Source organism: Eretmochelys imbricata, chromosome 1 (assembly GCF_965152235.1).
Source record: "Eretmochelys imbricata isolate rEreImb1 chromosome 1, rEreImb1.hap1, whole genome shotgun sequence".
In the NCBI taxonomy this organism is placed as follows: domain Eukaryota; kingdom Metazoa; phylum Chordata; order Testudines; family Cheloniidae; genus Eretmochelys; species Eretmochelys imbricata.
In genome coordinates, this window is record NC_135572.1 from 251,445,757 (window position 1) to 251,465,597 (window position 19,841).

Below are 19,841 nucleotides of genomic sequence, written 5' to 3' on the forward strand. Positions count from 1 at the left end.
GGGTCTCATCTAGGCAGCAGCCGTTCACTGGCAACTTTTGCAGCATTCCAGCTCTGTTGGCAGGGAGGGGCATGAAAGCTGGCTGAGCTCCTCTGGTTATTCCTCTTTTGACAGGTGTGGAGTAAACCAAAATACAGCATGATGCTTTGGTAATTTGTGCGGTTTCCCCTTCCATGTTATAAAGAGAGAAGGCGGTTTTAGGTGGAGTAGTCAGGGAAGGTTCTAGAACCAGCCATGATTGGGGAAGCCAATGATTGGGGAAACACAACTTTAACTCTTCAGGAGTCAGCTCTATGAAGGCCAATAAGCCAATAAGGCCATGTGGTAGAGGAGAGGCAAGAGGCATCCACTCAAATATCCTTTACATCATGTGTATCTCTCAAGATCTTTAGGTTAAGGGAACCCAACCTCTGGTTTCTTCTGTGGGAGCAGAAAATCTGCCCACTACAGACAAAAATAATCATGGAACTTCTGAGAGTTTCAACTAAAAGCATGTCCTCTCCCTGATGCAGGTTATTCTCATATAAGGGAGTTTGGAGCCAACAGGATTTTCCTGAACGGATTAAACTTTTGGCTCCATTACTGTGGTAGTCTGGCTACAGTGGTGGCCATTATCTGATGCTTCAGATGAAGGCAAAACAGGTAAGTCGTAATGCATACAAGTGAACTCTGCAGTATTCTACATGGCATGAAAACATTTCACACTGTCTACATAGTAATCAGTACATGCCATATTCTCACCTTGCAAAAATACAAACATAATGGTTTATAAAATTATGGAACTCCAGCCACATTTGTCTTTAATTCTGGAGTCTATAAAGAGGACAAATCTATGAAACTCTGACTGGTCACGAGTTAGATATAAGTCAAAGGCAAGCTAATGAAAATTTCATCAGAGCACAATGCCCTACCCCTGACATGGAATTCTCCCACAGAAGCCATTAGGAAGTCACTTGCCTTATGGGAAGAAATGTCTAGGGTTTAGAACAGTGGGCTGCTAGTCAGGACGCTTGGGATCTATTCCCGTGTCTATCACTGACTCACCTAGAAAAGGTCACTTATGGGAAACCTCTCTCTGCTTCTGCTTCCCCCATCCACAAAATGGGGATAATAAAACTTACATACTCCATAAGGGCTTTACGAACCTTAAAGCTGTTTGTGCTTTGAGATCCTTTAGATAAAAATGTGTTATATAAGCATAGTATACATTTTAAGTGGAATATATTTTCATGTTTTTGACAGCCCAGTATCACTAACTCCATTCCCAAGCATCTTGACCATTGCTGGGCTGGGGAGAGTCCCTGACTCTGCTCCTAGGAAGGGCATGGCCAGAGATGGTTGTGGAAAGCCTAATGTGGTAAGCTCCCATTGCAGTGGAAGGGTTTACTGTATTTCTCGCCTTGGAAAAGGGCGCAGCTTCCCTGGGTGAGTGGCTATGGATGTTTATTTGGACTGAGCCAACAAGCTTTCTTTGTGTTGGGTGCACAAAGTAATATGAACATCGTAGCCTTTGAAAAGAAACAAAGGACTCTGAAGCATGGGATATATGTGAAAAGTTGCAGCCTTTGCCTTGGATTTCATCTGGGCGACAAGGCCAAGAAATCAGATCTTGTTTATAAGGTGAAAATTTCAGCTGATAGTATTTGTGGCTTTTCAGATTTTTTCTCCTTTCTAGTTATATAACTGAAAGAATATTTTCCCTGTGCTTTAAGTTAGTAAAAACAGTTGGGCTAGTCTTTTCCTTCTTACAGTGGTACTCAATCTAAATTACCCAAATAAGCAAAAACAAATACAGAACCACTTTCCCCCTTACTAATTAAAGGCTAGGTAGTTTGTCAATTCAGAAAACTTTTGGATTCTTTGGCTGGAGTTTTGTGACACATTTATATAAATTGAAAACAGACGTCTGCTTTGTAAAGTTATCAACGGTTTGGCAGGAATGTAGGAAATGCCAGATACAGAAATAAAAGGATTAAGTGATCCACTCGACAGCAGTAAAAGTCCCCATTAACCACAAGCATGCACTCTTAATGACTCTCTTTTTCTGAATAGCCGTTTTTGTTTGATCCCAGAACAATGTGTCTCCTTAAAGGGAAGGGGGAAAAGATTACGGAATCTTTTTGTTGTGACAGACCAAATTATATGAAAAGAACAGATACAACAACCTCTAACAGGGCGCAACCCTGCACGATGCAGAGTACTCTGGCCCCGATGTAGCCAAGCATTTACACATTCTTAACTTTAAGCACATAAGTAGAAAGTTAATGATGTGTTGAAATGCTTTTCTGGATCAGAGCCAAAGTGCTCAGCATCTTGCAGGATGGAGGCCGTATGGGTTTTTTTCATTTTAAAAACGATTTGTTTAATCTCATATTGTATGGTGCAAAGGGAGGATTTTTTGATATGCTTATTTTCTATGCATTCGTTATCTATCATGGCAAAAGCCAGATGAATGGACACCTTCACTGCTATACAAAGAGGGTGAAATTCATCCTACACAGAGGCCGAGGTACCACTTAAACCCATAACATGGAGCTTAAGTGATTCATAGGGCCTTGTGAGGGGTCTCTGCAGTGGGATAAATTTCACAGGCAGAGAAAAGAATAGCATAGGATTTGATTTTCTGTAGCACCTTTTACTTTCAAAATATCCCAGATGACTTCATAAAGTAAAGCATTAGATACTGGTAGAACAATGTCTGCCCAAACCCTGGGTCCACTGTGCACTCAGTAGTGGCTCACACACAACCTTAACAGAGTTTTCCTCAATAGAAAATATATCAGCCAAGCCACAGGAGTTATCCTCTTCTCACAAACGAAATGCCATGGAGTCTTTTAACTTCTACTTGGATAGCTACCAAAAGCCAGGAGAAAAGATCTTGGTTTAGCATCATAAGCAAAAGACATCTACTGTCTCTAGCTATGCTTATCTGTAAATAAATATCTAAACAAATTGGACAATGTGTGTTAAAATGAATACAGACAACTTACTCCTTTGGCATCCATCTACAATACAGAATCTTCCTGTTTCCAGTTTTAAAATAGCTACATTTTTCTGAAAGGGGTAAAACTATGTACACAGTACTGTGGTCAACAAGTTATACATATGATTTGGTTCAAGAAGCATGCTTATACTGTCAGTACAATGTAGAGTTTCAAATCAAAGACTCTACCCAAACTCTGGACTGATGTCCCTAAGATATAGCAGCATTCGGTTTGATCGTTTGGTGGGAAGGGGAAATGTTTTAATCTCCAAAAGCTATTAATCATGCAAAGTTTCTGATGAATTTAACTTATCCATGATACCCTCTGCCCTGTTCAGACAAACACACAGGGCTATTTCAGCACATTCACACCTATGGCCCACAGTCTGAATCTGAGAAGTTCAGAAGAGAGGGCAGACTGACATCTCTCCCTCCTCAGGATAGGTGGTCTTGGCAAACCTGGGCTAAATCATTGCAATAACTGTACTAGACATCTTGCATGCTCCTCTATGTACTGTGTAGTCTGACCTAGGAATAAGCTCTAGATTTCAGTTAACAGGCCTCGAGGCATTCAATCTTTTCTTTGAAAGTGTAGCCATAACATACTTACAGTGCACAGAGTATGGAAGTTTTTATTAGACAGAGGTGCCGTACTGCCTGTTATATATCCTTACATTTGAAGGGATACAGCAAAAAGGACATTCTCTCCTATTCTTCCTGCAGCAACAAACTCAGGGTTATGTGTGCACATGTATGTGTGTTCATGCGTATTCACTTCTCCTATATATTTACAAACTGTTATATCTTTTTTTAACGGAATTCTTCAAAAAATCTGTATGAGAAATTCTGGTATGAATACTCCATATTACTCTGTTTTTGCAAGTTAAATCTCACCAGTTCTGAATATATAGACATGAGTTAGATATCTCCATGATGCAGAGCTTTAAAAGAAATATTAAGCTCAAAGGGAGAGGCATTCTGAGCCATGACGATCATGGGCTACAAAAGGATGGGGATGTGATTTTTCATTTGAAGTGAGTCTATTAGTGATTGCTTTTTTACTGAGAAAGCTGTTTGCACGGTTTAGCTATCCTTTGTCTGATATTTATACAAGGCAAGAAAATGATGCCATTCAAGTTTCTTTCAGAGTATGTAAACAAAGCCATGGGTTCATTAACTCATTGTTATCGTGTAGTGCTTCCTGTGAAAATTCATCTTCTGGCCCCTTGCTGTCAGTACTGTGGCCAAAACGGGAAATGGAAAGTTTTTTTTAAAATGGGACTACTCTAAAAAACCAAAAGATTCCATCTTGTGGATTCCAAAACAAATTTACTCAAGCCCAGATCACTGGGAACAGCTGTCTGGATAGACAGGTTATTTCCAAAGGGGAAGGAGAGGCAGATTCGTACATGTTAACAGCAAATTCATTTCTCCAAAATACTGAAGTTCCCTTTTCTCGAAACTCCAGCGGTAGTGCAATCTAATGAAGTGCACAGCAGGCTTCCTCCAAAATAAGTAGATATAAACATAAGAAACTCTGCAGAATTTGACTCTGACTTCCCTCAGAATAATTTTTCCAATGTCCTAGTGTAAATAAGACTATTAACGGATATATTTTAAATACTGCAGGCCTGGTTCTCCACTGATTTTCCCTGGTGTAGTCATTTATGCCTGTGCAAAGTGGGCAGAAAATGTTATCAAATCGGAGTTCTCCATTACACCAGTGGCAGAGTTTTGTATGCATTTTGCGCAGGTTCAGAGGTCTATACTTCGTGCAAGGCAACAGAGAATCAGGCTGTGTATCTAAGTTCAACTTTATTACAGGTTGCAATAGCTCTAAAGCTGTGGTCTTAGTAATAATTGTTTTTTTTTAGCGCTTCTTAACCTGAAGGATTCAAAAACACTTACAGAACTCACACAGCCACTGCTTTAAAGCAGCTGCCTTTGGGATGGAACACAGAGGCTGTTTAACAGCCTCATTGTGCAATGGTTTTTAAGAGGGGACATGAACCACAACAGAAAGAATGTAATTACCCATGTTAGAACTTGGTCAGGATATAGGAGATAATGGGCTGACTTAGGGCATTTGAGGGTGGGGGGCAAATGTGGCTTTATGCACCCCCTTGATCTTAGAGGCTGATCTGCACTTCTCTATGTTAGGATGTTTCGGAATGGTCCTCGCCAACTGGGGATCAGAGAAGTTCAGGAGCACTTCAGCCAACTGTAATGAATAATGCAAGAACTCTTTTTGCCTTTTGGATCAAAATTTGTGTTTTCAATGGTTCTATACAATATTGACCTACTCTTTTATTTCTCAGGAATGACTTGTTCTTCACATATTAGTCCAAACCAGTAGTACTGACTGGTAAGGTCAGGGGCGGCCAACCTGTGGCTCCGGAGCCACATGCGGCTCCTCAGAAGTTAACATGCGGCTCCTGGTACAGGCAGCGACTCCGGGGCTGGAGCTACTGCCGCCAACTTTCCCATGTGCCGGGGGGGGCTCACTGCTCAACCCCTGGCTCTGCCACAGGCCCTGCCCCCACTCCACCCCTTCCTTCTTCCTCCCCTGAGCCTGCCGTGTCCTCGCTCGTCCCCCGCAAAGCTTCCTGCACGCCACAAAACAGCTGATCGGGAGGGGGAGGCGTTGATCAGCGGGACTGCCGGTGGGCAGGAGGCGCTGGGACCAGGGCGCTGGGGGAGCTGATGGGGGGGCTGCTGACGTATCACTGTGGCTCTTTGGCAATGTACATTGGTAAATTCTGGCTCCTTCTCAGACTCAGGTTGCCCCCCCCCCCCCAGGGTAAGGTTATCATGGTGAATTCTCCGTTACCAATAATGTGTAGCTGGTACAAGGCAGAATTTAAGTACTGTAGCCTTTTGTTACCTTTGATACGGAGCCTTATTCAAAGCAACAGTTAGATCAGTACAGCTAAAATACGTTGTGGTAAGATAATGTTGTTTTGTAACCAACCCAATACTAAGGCCAGGTCTACACTAGAAAAGGGTTGCTGGCATAGCTATACAGGCAAACCCTCGTACTGCAGATGCAGCTTACATGGGGGAAAAAACAATGCTTTATAATAGTTTATACTATTATATTATTTATACTAAATATTACTATTATATTATTTATACTAAATAATAGCTTATACCGGTTCCCCACGTGCCACAAGCTATACTGACAAAAGCACTTTTCTACTAGCATAAACAACAGCTACACGAGAGCTTCTGCTGGCACAGAAATGCTGTTAGAAAGGAGTCGAACCATTAACTGATATTACTATATTAGCAAAAGATTTTTAGTGTTGTCTTCTTTGTTCCTAGCCTATGATCGAATGTAAAAAATAACAAGGGGCCAGACTCTGAGCTGAGGAGCATTTGGTGCAACTCAGCAGGTGGCCGTAAGCCAACTTCACTCCCTTGATTTTGGATCCCCAGTTCCCTGGTGCAATTTAGAGCAGCCTAAGGCCTGTATTAAGTTGCACAAGCAGCTGATAGCCCTACTGAGCTGCCCCAGCAGCCGACGTCCTAACCATGCCCCCTCTCGCCAGTCATGAGCCCCACAACTTGCTGACCACAAGGATGGGAGTGGGGGAACTGAGTGACATACATATCACTACTGTCCCTCTGTGTCACCAGAGGATCCCTGCCTATGGATGGAGGCACTTGGTTTTGAGCACCTGCAGGCCAGCAGGCTGGTGGAAAGGCATCTTAATGGAGCTAAGGATCTGGCCTAATGTTGCTAACTTTCTTTCTTTGACTAGCTTCTTTGCAAGATTGTCTGAGCCAAAGTGGTGTGTCTTCCCAAAAAGTAAACTCGCAGCTAGCAAAAAAGTAACAAATAGCACATCAGAACCAAAAAACAACCAGCACCTCTGCCCTAAAACCCAAAGAGGTCCTGGTGAGAGCTTAACATCACTCTTCATTACCACTGAGTGGACAATCTGCTGCTGTAACAGGGCAGTAGGGCGAGGAGGGGGGAGTATTTTAATTTTATCGAAGCTGTTAGACCTCAATGTTAAACTTACTTGAGCAGATTTCCAAGATTGAAGAGAGCGCGATTATGCTGTGGGTTTAACTGAAGAGCTCTTCTGTAGTATTCCTTTGCTTCCACCAAGTCTTTGGTCAACGTGCCGAGGTTGTTCAGGGCACTCGCATGACGAGGGTACAATCTGGGAAAGGGGACATTTCAAATCATAGTAATTCAGATACTGCCAAACAAAGCTATCAGCTTTAATACTCTCTCTTCCCAATACCAGACGAGGCTACTGCAGTTATTCTCCTTTCTGTAAGTGAAATAAACTTCTGATCAATGCTGACATATTTCTCCTCCCCTGCAGCAGCTGAGAAAGAGTTGGGAGTCTTGGAGCAAAGACACCATGTGCAAGATAGTCGTTCTAAAGCAAGGATGGGGGGAAATGTGCTCAGCCTCCAGAGAAAAATGCAAATAAGACCTATTTTTACAGCTCTCCCGGCAGCTGGGGTGAAGGAGGATGTTTATTATATAGCTTGTCCTCCTAGCAAAAGACAGAGTGGTTATAGTTGGTCAAAATTTTTCACTTGCATTTTTTTTTTGACATTTTTTCCGTCAAAATGGAAATTTTCATGAGGAACATTCATTTCTGTTTTTTTTTCCATTTGTTTCCACCGAAAACCAAAAAAAACCTCCTTTCTAACATTTTTCCATTTTCACCAATAAAAGTTGAAATAAAACTCAGGGACAATCTCAATTTCAAAACAAAACATTTCATTCGAGTCATTTCCCACTTACAAAATCAGCTGTAGAAGAACATTATCCAGATAAAACAAAATGATCAAACTTTGGAAATACACTTTTGCCTGTGAGTATGAATTCTCCTTAATGTCTAGTTAATATATAAACTGAACGGTAAAAAATTAGCAGTTCAAAATAGAGCCTTAACTCAGCCTTTCTGTGTTGCAATAACATTGCACAACATGCCAAATTCATCTGTTGTGAAATTTTACTGAATTCACAGCAGTTTGTGGTCCAACACCAATCTCAACTTTCAATTGAAATTGGGCTCCTAAGTCAGTATTTTGGTTTGTTTCCCTAAAAAGTGAGAAATGAAATGCGGGTTCCTAGAGAGAGAAGACAGTGAAGGTGTAAGTTTATTATTATTATTATTATGAAATAAACACATTACAGTAACACCCAGAGGCCTCAATCAACTTCAGGGCCTTATTGTGCTGGGCATGGTGCTCCCAGATAGTTTTTCCCCTCTCTCTTTAGCCTCTCATCTCTGACTGCTTTTTCTGCCTACCTCCTGTCACCTTCTTGCCTGAATTCATAAGAATCTGATTTGGGAGCTTTAATCCAGATAAACTGAAGTTTAGTTTAAACACTGCACAGCTGCTTCTCCAGCCCTGCTCTCTGTAGCTCTTTCAGAACTGATTTTGCTGGTGGGGTGTCTCTTATGAGCCAGGGTTTTCATATTTCAAGTTCTGAAATAGAGAACGCTGCCAGATGGAGGGTGAGTGGGAAAGGGGAAGGTACAGCAACACCACACCAGGCCACCCTTACTTCTGCATTGCTGCTGCTGCTGCTGGCAGTGGTGCTGCCTTCAGAGCTGGGTGGCCGGCCAACAGACACGGCTCTCCAGCCGCCCAGCTCAAAATCACGGACATTTGTTCATATTTCAAAAATCAGCCTGGATGGAGATCAGAGAAAAAAGAGATCGTACCGGGGAAAACCCGGACATATGGTAACCCTGTTATGAACCCTAAGGAGGAAGGACGGTCCAATGGTGAGGATGCTGGTTTGGGACCCAGCTCGAATTCTAAGTTCCACCACAGACTTCCAACATGACCGTGGGCGCTGTGGTTAGTCTCTTTGTGACTCAGTTCCCCATCTGTAAAATAGGGGTAATACTACTCTCCAACTTCACAGGAGTGCTGTGAAGATAAATACATTCAAGATGGAGGTGCTCAGATACCATAGTAATGGGGGCCACATAAGTGCCTCCGTTAAACAGAACACTGACTTTATCTGGTAATTTCCCTATTTTTCACCCCATGTTTTCTCATGATGTCATGAATGACAGCCTGGGGATTTTCTTTTCTTAAGTACCAGGAAAATGTTTGTATTTTGTCACTGATTTTATATTCTAGTTTTACACCAGTCTCTTTCTGGGTCTGTGGCATATGAACAATTCTGGCAAGAGGCCTGTTTGTGGGAGGACCTGGAAAGGTATGAGGGAACTCAGACAACTAGTGATGCAGTACTGGTGGAAAACATAGGTAACTTTCTACAAATATGCATGATCAAATGTCTCAAAATCATTTTATTCCTACACCACAATCCCTAATGTACAGGTACTAATAGCTGTGTAACTGATCTCTCAGTGTTTCCTGGATGCAACCATACACATTTTAAAAACATAGTCTGTTATTTAACTGCCACTGTACTACAATTGATGGCTAAATATTCTGCCAACAGTCCTCGTGTTCATCCATGACAGACTTTGGTTGCTGCAACTACTCAGTTGCGAAAGTTTACTTGACAGTTCGTGGATGTATAAGCCCTTATCTTGCACATCTAAATAGTCCATCGGCACCACCATTCACCAACTGTACAATTATTTACCTCTCATTCAGTGCGCTTTTTCCCTAATGGGTCTTCTAACATATAAACAATGAGTTACAAATGAAGTTACAAATTGCGGCTGACGCTAACATAGCTGCACTGGGGCACGGAAGCCCATCATCTCCCCGTACAACCAGCCTGTAGTCCCCCTTTAGGTGTGGAAGGAAGGGCAGGCTCCACCGAACTGCTACTTCCACCCCATGAGCAGGTGGGCAGGGACTGGGGGCTGCGGGGGAAATGAATAAAGCCCTGAGTCAATCCCCCAAATGCACTAGACAGCAGAACTGAATGGACACAAGATGGTACATGCTGTAGGAAACTCCTCATCCCAAGAACTATAGGGCAACAGGGATGAATCAAGTCTCAGCAGCTTTCTTGGGCTGCTTCAGTGATGGCACAGCTATGCTGCCACTCCATACATGGGACTCTGGGATAAGGTTCAATGTAGCCACCAAACAGACAGACCGACAGACATCTTAGAGCTCAGTTTTGTTTCCATAGGTGTCCATGGGAATTTTGCCATTGATTTCATTGGAAAAAAGTTCAGGGACTTTCTAGGTCAATTTTTTTTTCTATTTCTGCTTCAAAACAAACCTGTGCATTACTTTATAGTCAGTGCTCACAAAGCAGGAGATGGTTTTAACACCTGACACCATGTTGTGTTTAAGTGGACCAAAGACTTAAGACACTTATTGGAAAAGTCTGAAATACATTAACATTTTACAGCCCTTTAACTAGTGTTTTTCCCCTCAAACTTTCAGAAATAAATTCTCCTCTGGCCTAGGAGTGTTCACATGAAATTTTAGTCCCAAGGGAATTTTCTGGGCAAATTTAGAAGGGAATGAAAACTCAAGTTGAAAATACAGAGCTGGTTTCATCCTTCAACTGTGTAACTCCTACCAGCGGCTCCATAAATAAAGGACTTGAACTCGCATTAAAGCCTCTGCCATCAAATGAAGTAAATTACAGTATGCAGTCACTTCTTCCAGCTGTACTAGGCTGTACTTCATGTGCTTTAGATTTACTTATGGTCATGTGGCCCTTTACAAAAAATAATATACCCTAAGGACCAGCTCCTGAGCCAGTGTGAATTGATTTAGCCCCATTAAAGTCAACGGAGCTTTACCAATTTATACCAGCTGAGGATTTGGTCCTAAATTTAGAGCACTTTTGTCGAAGCCATTTGTAATTTTACCAGCAATAGAAAAACAGAGCTGTCACACACACCACATCCAAACAAGCATTAGGAGAAGAGATAGCAGCAGAGAAAAACCAACGTGTAGTGAGATGACATGGTGTTCAATGGGTTCATGAGAAAGGGTCTGATCCTGCCACTCTTAGTTATGTTGAATACTGTATTCTGCAAGTAGTGCCATTGAAATCAAGGAGTAAGATGCTACTCAATGCAATAAGGGGGCAGGAAGGGACACAGTCCGGCCCTAAGGGGATCATGGTCTTATTCCATCTGCCTTCTGTGCACGAACTCCAGTGTTTTCAGTATCAACGTCAGGGAGGTAAATGAGAGATTAGAACATAGTCCTTGGCTAGACTTGAGAGAACACTGTAAGCTTGCACTCAGGTTACACCTCATGGCTTAATCGATTCAAGGCCTCTAAAAACAGTCCCACAAAGTTTGCAGATCATTTGCATGTACAAAAGGGTTCTAGGTTTTTATTATTAATTATTATTATTATTATTAATTAAACTGAGACACCTGCCAATTTTGCATATTTTTAAAAAGAAGATTTTCAAAATGTAGCCCAGTGTCCCCCTTTGTCAGTCTGTCTTGTTTAGAACATAAAGTTCTTTATGGCAGGGGCATTCTCGTCCCATGTGTTTGTACAGCAATGGGGTCTCACTCTCAGTTGGGGCCTCTAAGCACTCCAGTAGTAGTAACAACAGTGCACAGAACACAGACTTTGTTTTATAAATAGCTGTGGCAGTTTGAGATGCTGAGAGTCAACTGTTCAAATTTACACGTTGTCCTATAGCTTCTTTTATGACACAGAGCTGGATGGACCCCTCCACCTGCACGTGCATCATCGGTAATGGTAACAGTCTGCAGGCAACATCCCTCTTGCTATGTATCTGATTAGGCAGAAATTCCTCTAGGCTTCACATAATCAAATGCAAGTGCTGCATTATTTATGAAAGAAAGCTGAATTTCATTAAACTTCTCCCTACAAAAAGCAGCTCATGTGAAAAATCAATTTTCCCCTTCTTTTAAAAACCCTAAGTATTTTCTTTAAGAATCTGCTTTCGTTGGCAATTACAGCAGAAGTCCTGACACAGCACAATTCACTTAAAACCTCCCCCATAAAAGTGTACTTTAAATAAGGTTGGGCATTGAGTTCTGAAGCAAAAACAAGTGGCATGTTTTCTCGTGGCAAGATGAATAATTCAGATAGCTCCTCCAGTGCTGCTGCAATTGTCAGAATAAGTTTAAGCAGCCGTGTCTTTAACTATTACAGGTATACACTACATGAAACTCCTGTTAGTAATTATCCTCCAGTTCTTTTAGGCTAGCAATATTCCCTCTAATACAGTCAAACAAAAGCCTCACTGACTGGCACAGACAAGAGATTTCTACTTTCTCACAGAAGACACAGAGCATAAAACGCAAACAGATTTTCAGTCTTTAAAACCAATGACATTTTACTTTTGATTTAATTTACCTAGCATATTAGTAAAAACTGTTCAGTGGCTCACTTATTTCTGTGGTAAAAGACAGTTCTGAAAGGGAAGGGGGGAAAGGGAATTTGTTGTCATGGATACAATCTATAATCCACCAAGAATTTTAATTTAACTTTTAATTCGAATATTGGGAAACACTTAAACAAATGACAAGTCCTGTTCATGGTACTGAACATTAAAGGGCTCTTGATCTGCCACCAAAGATATTAAAGGGGGAAAGGGCATTATCTTGACAACTCCCTACCCGCTTCTACTGAGTTCTTTATATTTTTCCACGGCCATAAGCCTGAAAGTGCAGAAAGCAAAAGGGAATGTGACTATTCACACTTGCCCAAGGAAACAGACAATGAGTTTAGGGGAACGGTAAGGCGGAAGCAGGAGGGTCTCAGGGATCTCACAGCTGCCAGTGGCCTCAGGTATGACAAAGGAACCTGTCAGAGAAGATCAGAGTCTTAGGGCTTGTCTACATTACCCGCTGGAACAACGGGCAGCGATTGATCCAGCGGGGGTCAATTTATCGCATCTAGTCTAGGAGAGACTAGACTATCAACAGGAGGGCGTCAGCTGTCGAATTACCGCAGTGAAGACACCACGGTAAGTAGATGTAAGTACGTCGACTCAGCTACTTTATTCACGTAGCTGAAGTTGCGTAACTTATATCGATCCCCCCCGGCCCCAGAGTAGACCAGGCCTAAGATAATTTCAGTCCCAAACAATGCCCTGGCCCTGCAAGGCTGTTGTAAGAAGGGACTGCTTTAGCACAGCTAAAAAAGAAAGAAAGAAAAAAAAAAAAAAAGAAGTGCTGGCCACCACTTCCCGCAACTCCCATTGGCTGGGAACGGCAAACCGCGACCACTGGGAGCTGCGGGTGGCCATGCCGGTGGATGGTCAATGTAAAGACTGTCTCGTGGCCTGCCAGTGGATTATCCTGATGGGCCACGTGCAGCCCACGGGCCGCAGGTTGCCCACCAGCGCTCTAGAGCACTGGTGATTCTGTGAAGCCTGTTTGTGTTGTCACAAAAAAATATTTCAGTGGATTTCAGATTCAGCCATTTATCATGATAGCCAGTGGGAGAAATCAGTAACTAATTTCATTGGCTAATTCTAGGTTGCCCTGTTTTATATGCTCCTTTTGACTAAGGAACTTAGCAAAAATGTGAACTTTTCATCTTCAAAACAGCCATGATTAATGGATCACCACAACACTCTTGCGAGGTAACTAAGTATGATTACCCTTATTTTATGGATGGGGAAACTGAGGCAGAGTTTAAGGGACAGCCTGTGGCAGGTCATATCTTAGATTTGCAGGATGTCCCTTTGTATCTTCTCTCCCAGTTCACAGGACTGGGTTCTTCCAATCCACACATAACCTCCTTGAAGTCAACACTCAGCACAAGTAAGAATGAAGGGAGTACCACTGACTTCAACGTGCTTTAGTGTGGTAGAATCAGGCCCTAGTTAAATAAGCAAAAACATTTGCTGGGAGGATGGCAAGTCTTTTTAGACATGCTTCCCACACTCTCCCTATATGCACCTTAATATTTTATTGACATCATTGTGCCAACAAAAGTAAGAATGTTACATTAATATATCATTCAAGCCAAATGTTTACATTACACATTTATATACACCACTATATTATTTCAAACCAATTCTAATATTACATCACATTCACTTCCATGCACCTTATTAAAACTGTGCGACAGATTGATTTAAAACTATACTTAATAAAATCTGAGGAGTAAGGGTACTACATGGAACAATCCTGCTCTGGCAAGGAGATGCTCTATGACGAAGGCTACGATTTTGTCACCGATATTTTTAGTAAAAGTCACGGACAGGTCATGGATAAAAAAGAAAAATTAATGGAAGCCGTGACCTGTCCGTCAGTTTTACTAAAAATATCTGTGACAAAATGGGGATTTGTGGGTCCCCACACAGCCTGCAGCAGGGCAGCTGCGGGGCGACTAGGAGTTCCAGGAGCCCCCACTGCAGGTTGGGTGTTGGAGCTCCAGGGTCCCCCACTGCCCACGGCTTGGAGCTGTGGGGGCCCCTGCTGCCCGCAGCTCTGGGAGTCTCCCACCAGCCGCAAGGGCTGGGAGCTGCTGGGTTCCCCCACGGTGCCTGGAAGCTGTGTGGTGCCCCCGCTGCCTGCAGGGGCCAGGAGCTGTGGGTCCACCAGAAGTGGTGGGGGTACACGACAGCTCCCGACCTCTGCAGGCTGAAGTCACGGAGGTCACTGGAAGGCATGGATTCCATGACTTCCGCGACCTCCATGACTAAATCGTAGCCTTGTGTATGACCTAACACCAGTATGGTCTCGATCCAACAGACTGTGCCACATGGGCAAAGAGGTTTGCAACTCACAGGATCAGGGTCTTTTCCAAATTTGTCTCCTAGGAACATTTTAATATTTTTGTAAAGGACAAAAGCATATATTGAAATATTGAGAGGTATCTTCTGTCTCTTTAACCACAGTGCATTAATGGTTTTCCAAATTTAGTTCATTCCAGCCTTAAAAAAAAATCACTGCAGACTGGTATTCTCAAAGGAGCCTAAGGGAGTTAGGCACACAAACCCCATTGATGATTATTGTTAGCTGAGTGTCTAACACACTTAGGCTCCTTTGGAAATTCCAGCCATAGTCCTTTTCAGTGGATGTATTAAATCTGTCAGATCCTTGGCTGCAGCCAAGCAGCACGCAGCCCTGCCCAGCCCAGCAGCTGTGTGTGCAAAGGTGGCCTGTCTGCTCGCCTGATTCTAAGCCAGGCACTGGTCCATTCTCAGGTGTAAGTTACACCAGCCGATGGTAGTTGCAAGGGAAAATGGCTTTGTGGGTAAACTCAGGCACTGGAGATTTGTGTTCAACTGCCACAGATTTCCTGTGTGACCTTGGATAAGTCATTACTCTGTGCCTTGGCTCCTCATCTTTCTCCCACCTTTTCTCTATCTATGTAGAGTGCAAGCTCTTCAGGGCAGGGATTGTCTGTGTATTGAACAGTGTCCAATACAATGGGATTCTGATAGCAGTTGGGACTTCTATGTGCTATTGTGTTAAATTTAATAGAGTGCCAACATGGTAGCCAGGAGTCAGTGGGGTGTTGAATCATAGAATATCAGGGTTGGAAGGGACCTCAGGAGGTCATCTAGTCCAACCCCCTGCTCAAAGCAGGACCAATCCCCAATTTTTGCCCCAGATCCCTAAATGGCCCCCTCAAGGATTGAACTCACAACCCTGGGTTTAGCAGGCCAATGCTCAAACCACTGAGCTATCCCTCCCCCCCAACCATCCTCTGCTATGCCAGCAGCAGGAAATGGGGGTGGTGTAGGAATCACTATGCTGGTTCTATGCCACCAGAAAATTCTTCTTTTCCTGGCGTGATCCTTTCATGTCTGGCTATACCACATTTTTTGGCAGAGCCTGCCAGCAGCCAGCACAGAACAGCCATACTGCATCCCAATATCCAGGGGAGTGTTTTCCCCAAAAGAAAGAAAAGAGAAGAGAGAAGCAAAATATATCTAATCTAAAGTCGGCAGAAGCAGCATGATTCTTCAAGCTTGGCATCCATAAAAAGCATACCCAAGAGCATTAAGTTACACAACCAAGTTTGTACTATACTAAACCCCATTTCACTTTATGAATTTTCATGACATTTTAAGAACCTGCTGGGGAAAAAGAACTTGCAGACTGAATACAGAGGAGATAAAAAAGAAGGATTTTATGTCAAACAGTATTGAGGCTAAAAATAAAAACTAATTTGCTAAACTCTAAGTTCCCAGTGATGCTGAGCTATTAGGCACATGCTGTAATAAGAACAGTTCTTCAGGTCCTCTCATTTGTAAATAAACGACAAGAATTCATACACATTACACTTTCCCACTGAAAATCCACAGAGCATATCTAACTTTTTTCTAGCCCCCTTTCTAAACAAAGTAATCCACTAGATGAATGAAAATGCATTTTTGATAGTTCCCAGCTCCTGAAGAATCCGTACAAAACTTCTAAAAAATTGAGCTCTAACAAAAGGCTATGCAGCCATGATATGCCTGACTAATACAAAGAGAGAACAGTTTAGATATCACTACATAATCCAAGAAAACTTTACAAGTATAACGAAGTGCAGGACATTATAGGCTCAGCTACACAGCCAAATTATTGGGGACTATATAACAAAACATAAGAATGGCCATACTGGGTCAGAACAATGGTCCATCTGGCCCAGTATCCTGTCTTCTGACAGTGGCCAATGCCAGGTGCCCCAGAGGGAATGAACAGAACAGGTAATCATCAAGTGATCCATCCCCTGTCGCCTATTCACAGCTTCTGGCAAACAGAGGCTAGCGACACCATCCCTGCCCACCCTGGCTAATAGCCATTGATGGACCTATCCTTCATGAATGTGTCTAGTTCTTTTCTGAACCCTGTTACAATCTTGGCCTTCACAACATCCTCTGGCAAAGAGTTCCACAGGTTGACTATGTGTTGTGTGAAGAAATACTTCCTTTTGTTTGTTTTAAACCTGCTGCCTATTAATTTCATTGGGTGACCCCTAATTCTTGTCTTATGAGAAAGAGTAAATAACACTTCCTTATTTACTTTCTCCACACCCAACATGATTTTATAGACATCTATCATATCTTCTCTGAATCATTTCTTTTCCAAGCTGAAAAGTCCCAGTCTTATTAATCTCTCCTCATATGGAAGCTGTTCCATACCCCTAATAATTTTTGTTGCCCTTCTCTGTACCTTTTCCCATTCCAACATACCTTTTTTGAGACGGGGCAACCACATCTGCACACAGTATTCAAGATGTGGGTGTACCATGAATTTATGTAGAGGCAATATGATATTTTCTGTCTTATTATTATCTCTTTCCTAATGATTCTCAACATTCTGTTCGCTTTTTTGACAGCTGCTGCACATTGAGTGGATGTTTTCAGAGAACTATTCACAATGACTCCAAGATCTCTTTCTTGAGTGGTAACAGCTAATGCATACCCTTTCATTTTGTATGTATAGTTGGGATTATGTTTTCCAATATGCATTACTTTGCATTTATCTACATTGAATTTCATCTGCCATTTTGTTGCCCAGTCACCTAGTTTTGTGAGATCCCTTTGTAACTCTTCGCAGTCTGCTTTGGACTTAACTATCTTGAGTAGTTTTGTATCATCTGCAACTTTTGCCTCCTCACTTTTTACCCTTTTTTTCAGATCATTTATAAATATGTTGATTAGGACTGGTCCCAGTACAGACCCCTGGGGGACACCACTATTTACCACCCTCCATTCTGAAAACTGACCATTTATTCTTACCCTTTGTTTCCTATCTTTTAACCAGTTACTGATCCATGAGAGGACCTTTCCTCTTATCCCATCACAGCTTACTTTGCTTAAGAGCCTTTGGTGAGGGACCTTGTCAAAGGCTCTCTTAAAAACTAAGTACACTATACCCACTGGATCACCCTTATCCACATGCTTATTGACCCCCTCAAAGAATTCTAGTAGATTGGTGAGGCATGACTTCCCTTTGCAAAAATCATGTTAACTCTTCCCCAACAAATAATGTTCATCTATGTGTCTGACAATTCTGTTCTTTACTATATTTTCAACCAATCTGCCTGGTACTGAAGTTAGGTTTACCAGCCTGTAATGTCAGGATCACCTCTGGAGCCTTTTTAAAAATTGGCTTTACATTAGCTATCCTCCAGTCATCTGGTAGAGAAGCTGATTTAAATGATAGTTATACTAACTGTGGTACGTAACCTATCTTCTGTCTCTTTAATCACAGTGCATTAATGGTTTTCCAAATCTAGCTCCTTGCATCTTGCCTGTGTAGACACAACCAAATCATGACTGTCATGTTATGAAACTCGTGTGACTTCATGTGATGAAGTCCTGGAAAGACTTGGACTTTAGCAAAGTTTGGTAACTTTGGTTAGAACATAGTGTAGTCCCATCCACACTCCTATTCTGCCAGTTATTCTGCATCCACCTCTTCATCTCTGTGGCGTTAGTGTGGGCATCCAACCTATCTGGCACTGGTCCAGCTCTTACACCAAACAGACCCAATGGGGTAGGAATCCTATACACAGACAGAATCAGTTCAACTTGACAGACAAGAGGTCTGACAGTCAAGTGGTCCTGCCTATCTGTTCTGGCCAACCTACAGTCAGTGCTGGAACAGAAGAGGAAGAAAGAGGACAGAAAGATAAGCCACTTATGCACCTTCTCATATTCTGGGGCTGACTGGGGTCCTCCCCAGCCCTTAGCATAATTCAGAATATGATGGAGCAGCCGTGGGGCTACTCTATGATACATATATCTCCATGAGACTGTAACCCTAACCTGGAAATAGCCAGGGTTCCTGATTGGGCCAAAAGTGTCCACTCAATACTGCTAACAGTGTTCAGACAGTCCTAACCCCATGTCCTCATAAGACAAAAGCTGGACAGGAAGCAAGTCTCCCACTGTCCCTAGAGGAGCCTTGGCAAGATTGGAGAAAGCAAATATCTTCTATGATGATACAGTAGGAAGCCATGGTCACCCAGTGACTCCTGAAGTGATCCACTCAAAGACGTTACTGGGAGAGATCCAAAAAACTTCATAAGGTAAGCACAGAAGTCTCATGGATTGTTGAGGAGAAACATATGGTTGTGGGGAGCAGGGAAAACGCATGTGAACCCAAAATCACAAATGAACTTGAGTCTCTCCAAAATAATTGTTATCCATTGGCAATAATCTTCAGGAACTCATGGATAACAGGTGCAGTTTCAGAGGATTGGAGGAGGACAAGCAGGACCAGCTCTAGGCACCAGCAAAGCAAGCATGTGCTTGGGGTGGCACATTTCCAAGGGCGGCATTCCGGCCATCCTTTTTTTTTCCCCGGCCCTGCTCAGTCAACCAATGAGTCCCTGCCCTGGCCCCCCGCCGCCGGGGGAGCGGGGTAATGCGGCTCCTCTCCCCCTGCCCGCCCCTGCCGCACGTGTCACTAGTGGCAGAGGAGCCGGAGCAGAGCAGAGCAGAGCCTGAGATTGGGGCAGGACCCGCGGCCAGTAAGGGACCCGCTGCCCCAGGCAGCTTGGCGCTGGGCATGTGCCCCTGGTCCGCCCCCCTACCCGCGGCTGACCCACCCCCCAGCCACTCCGTCAGTTACTGTCCCTCTGCGGGGGCGGGGCCGGGTCTGAGATCGGGCTTAGACGGGATGTACAGCCCCAAGCACCTCACTCCAAACACTGCTATAGCATTATGCATTCTTTTAACGTTACCAGTATCAGTGGCTTCTGGTGAGCGCAGTTTCTCAAAACTGAAATTACTAAAAAATTATTTGAGGTCCACCATGTCTCAAAATTGTTTGTCAGGACTTGCATTAATTTCAGCTGAAAGTACCAATGCAAAAAAATTAGATTTCACTGAATTATTAAAAGACTAGGCAAGTATAAAAACCAAAAAAATTCAGTTCATATAAATTCTTTTAATTTATGAGAAACCGGGCGCATTGGAAGACATTAACGTTTTTCATTACAGTGTACAGTTGAACCCAAATTGTTTGTAATTGTG

General features: G+C 42.9%; 1 protein-coding gene across 3 annotated transcripts in view; it reads right to left on the minus strand.

Moving 5' to 3' along the window:
* TMTC1 (transmembrane O-mannosyltransferase targeting cadherins 1) overlaps nucleotides 1–19,841 on the minus strand; it is a 172,703-nt gene that overhangs the window by 19,918 nt on the left and 132,944 nt on the right. For all 3 annotated transcript variants that reach the window (XM_077827630.1, XM_077827624.1, XM_077827617.1), the window contains one exon: nucleotides 7,012–7,155. In XM_077827630.1, coding sequence (XP_077683756.1) covers nucleotides 7,012–7,155 — 144 coding nt within the window. The remainder of the gene's footprint in view (nucleotides 1–7,011; nucleotides 7,156–19,841) is intronic.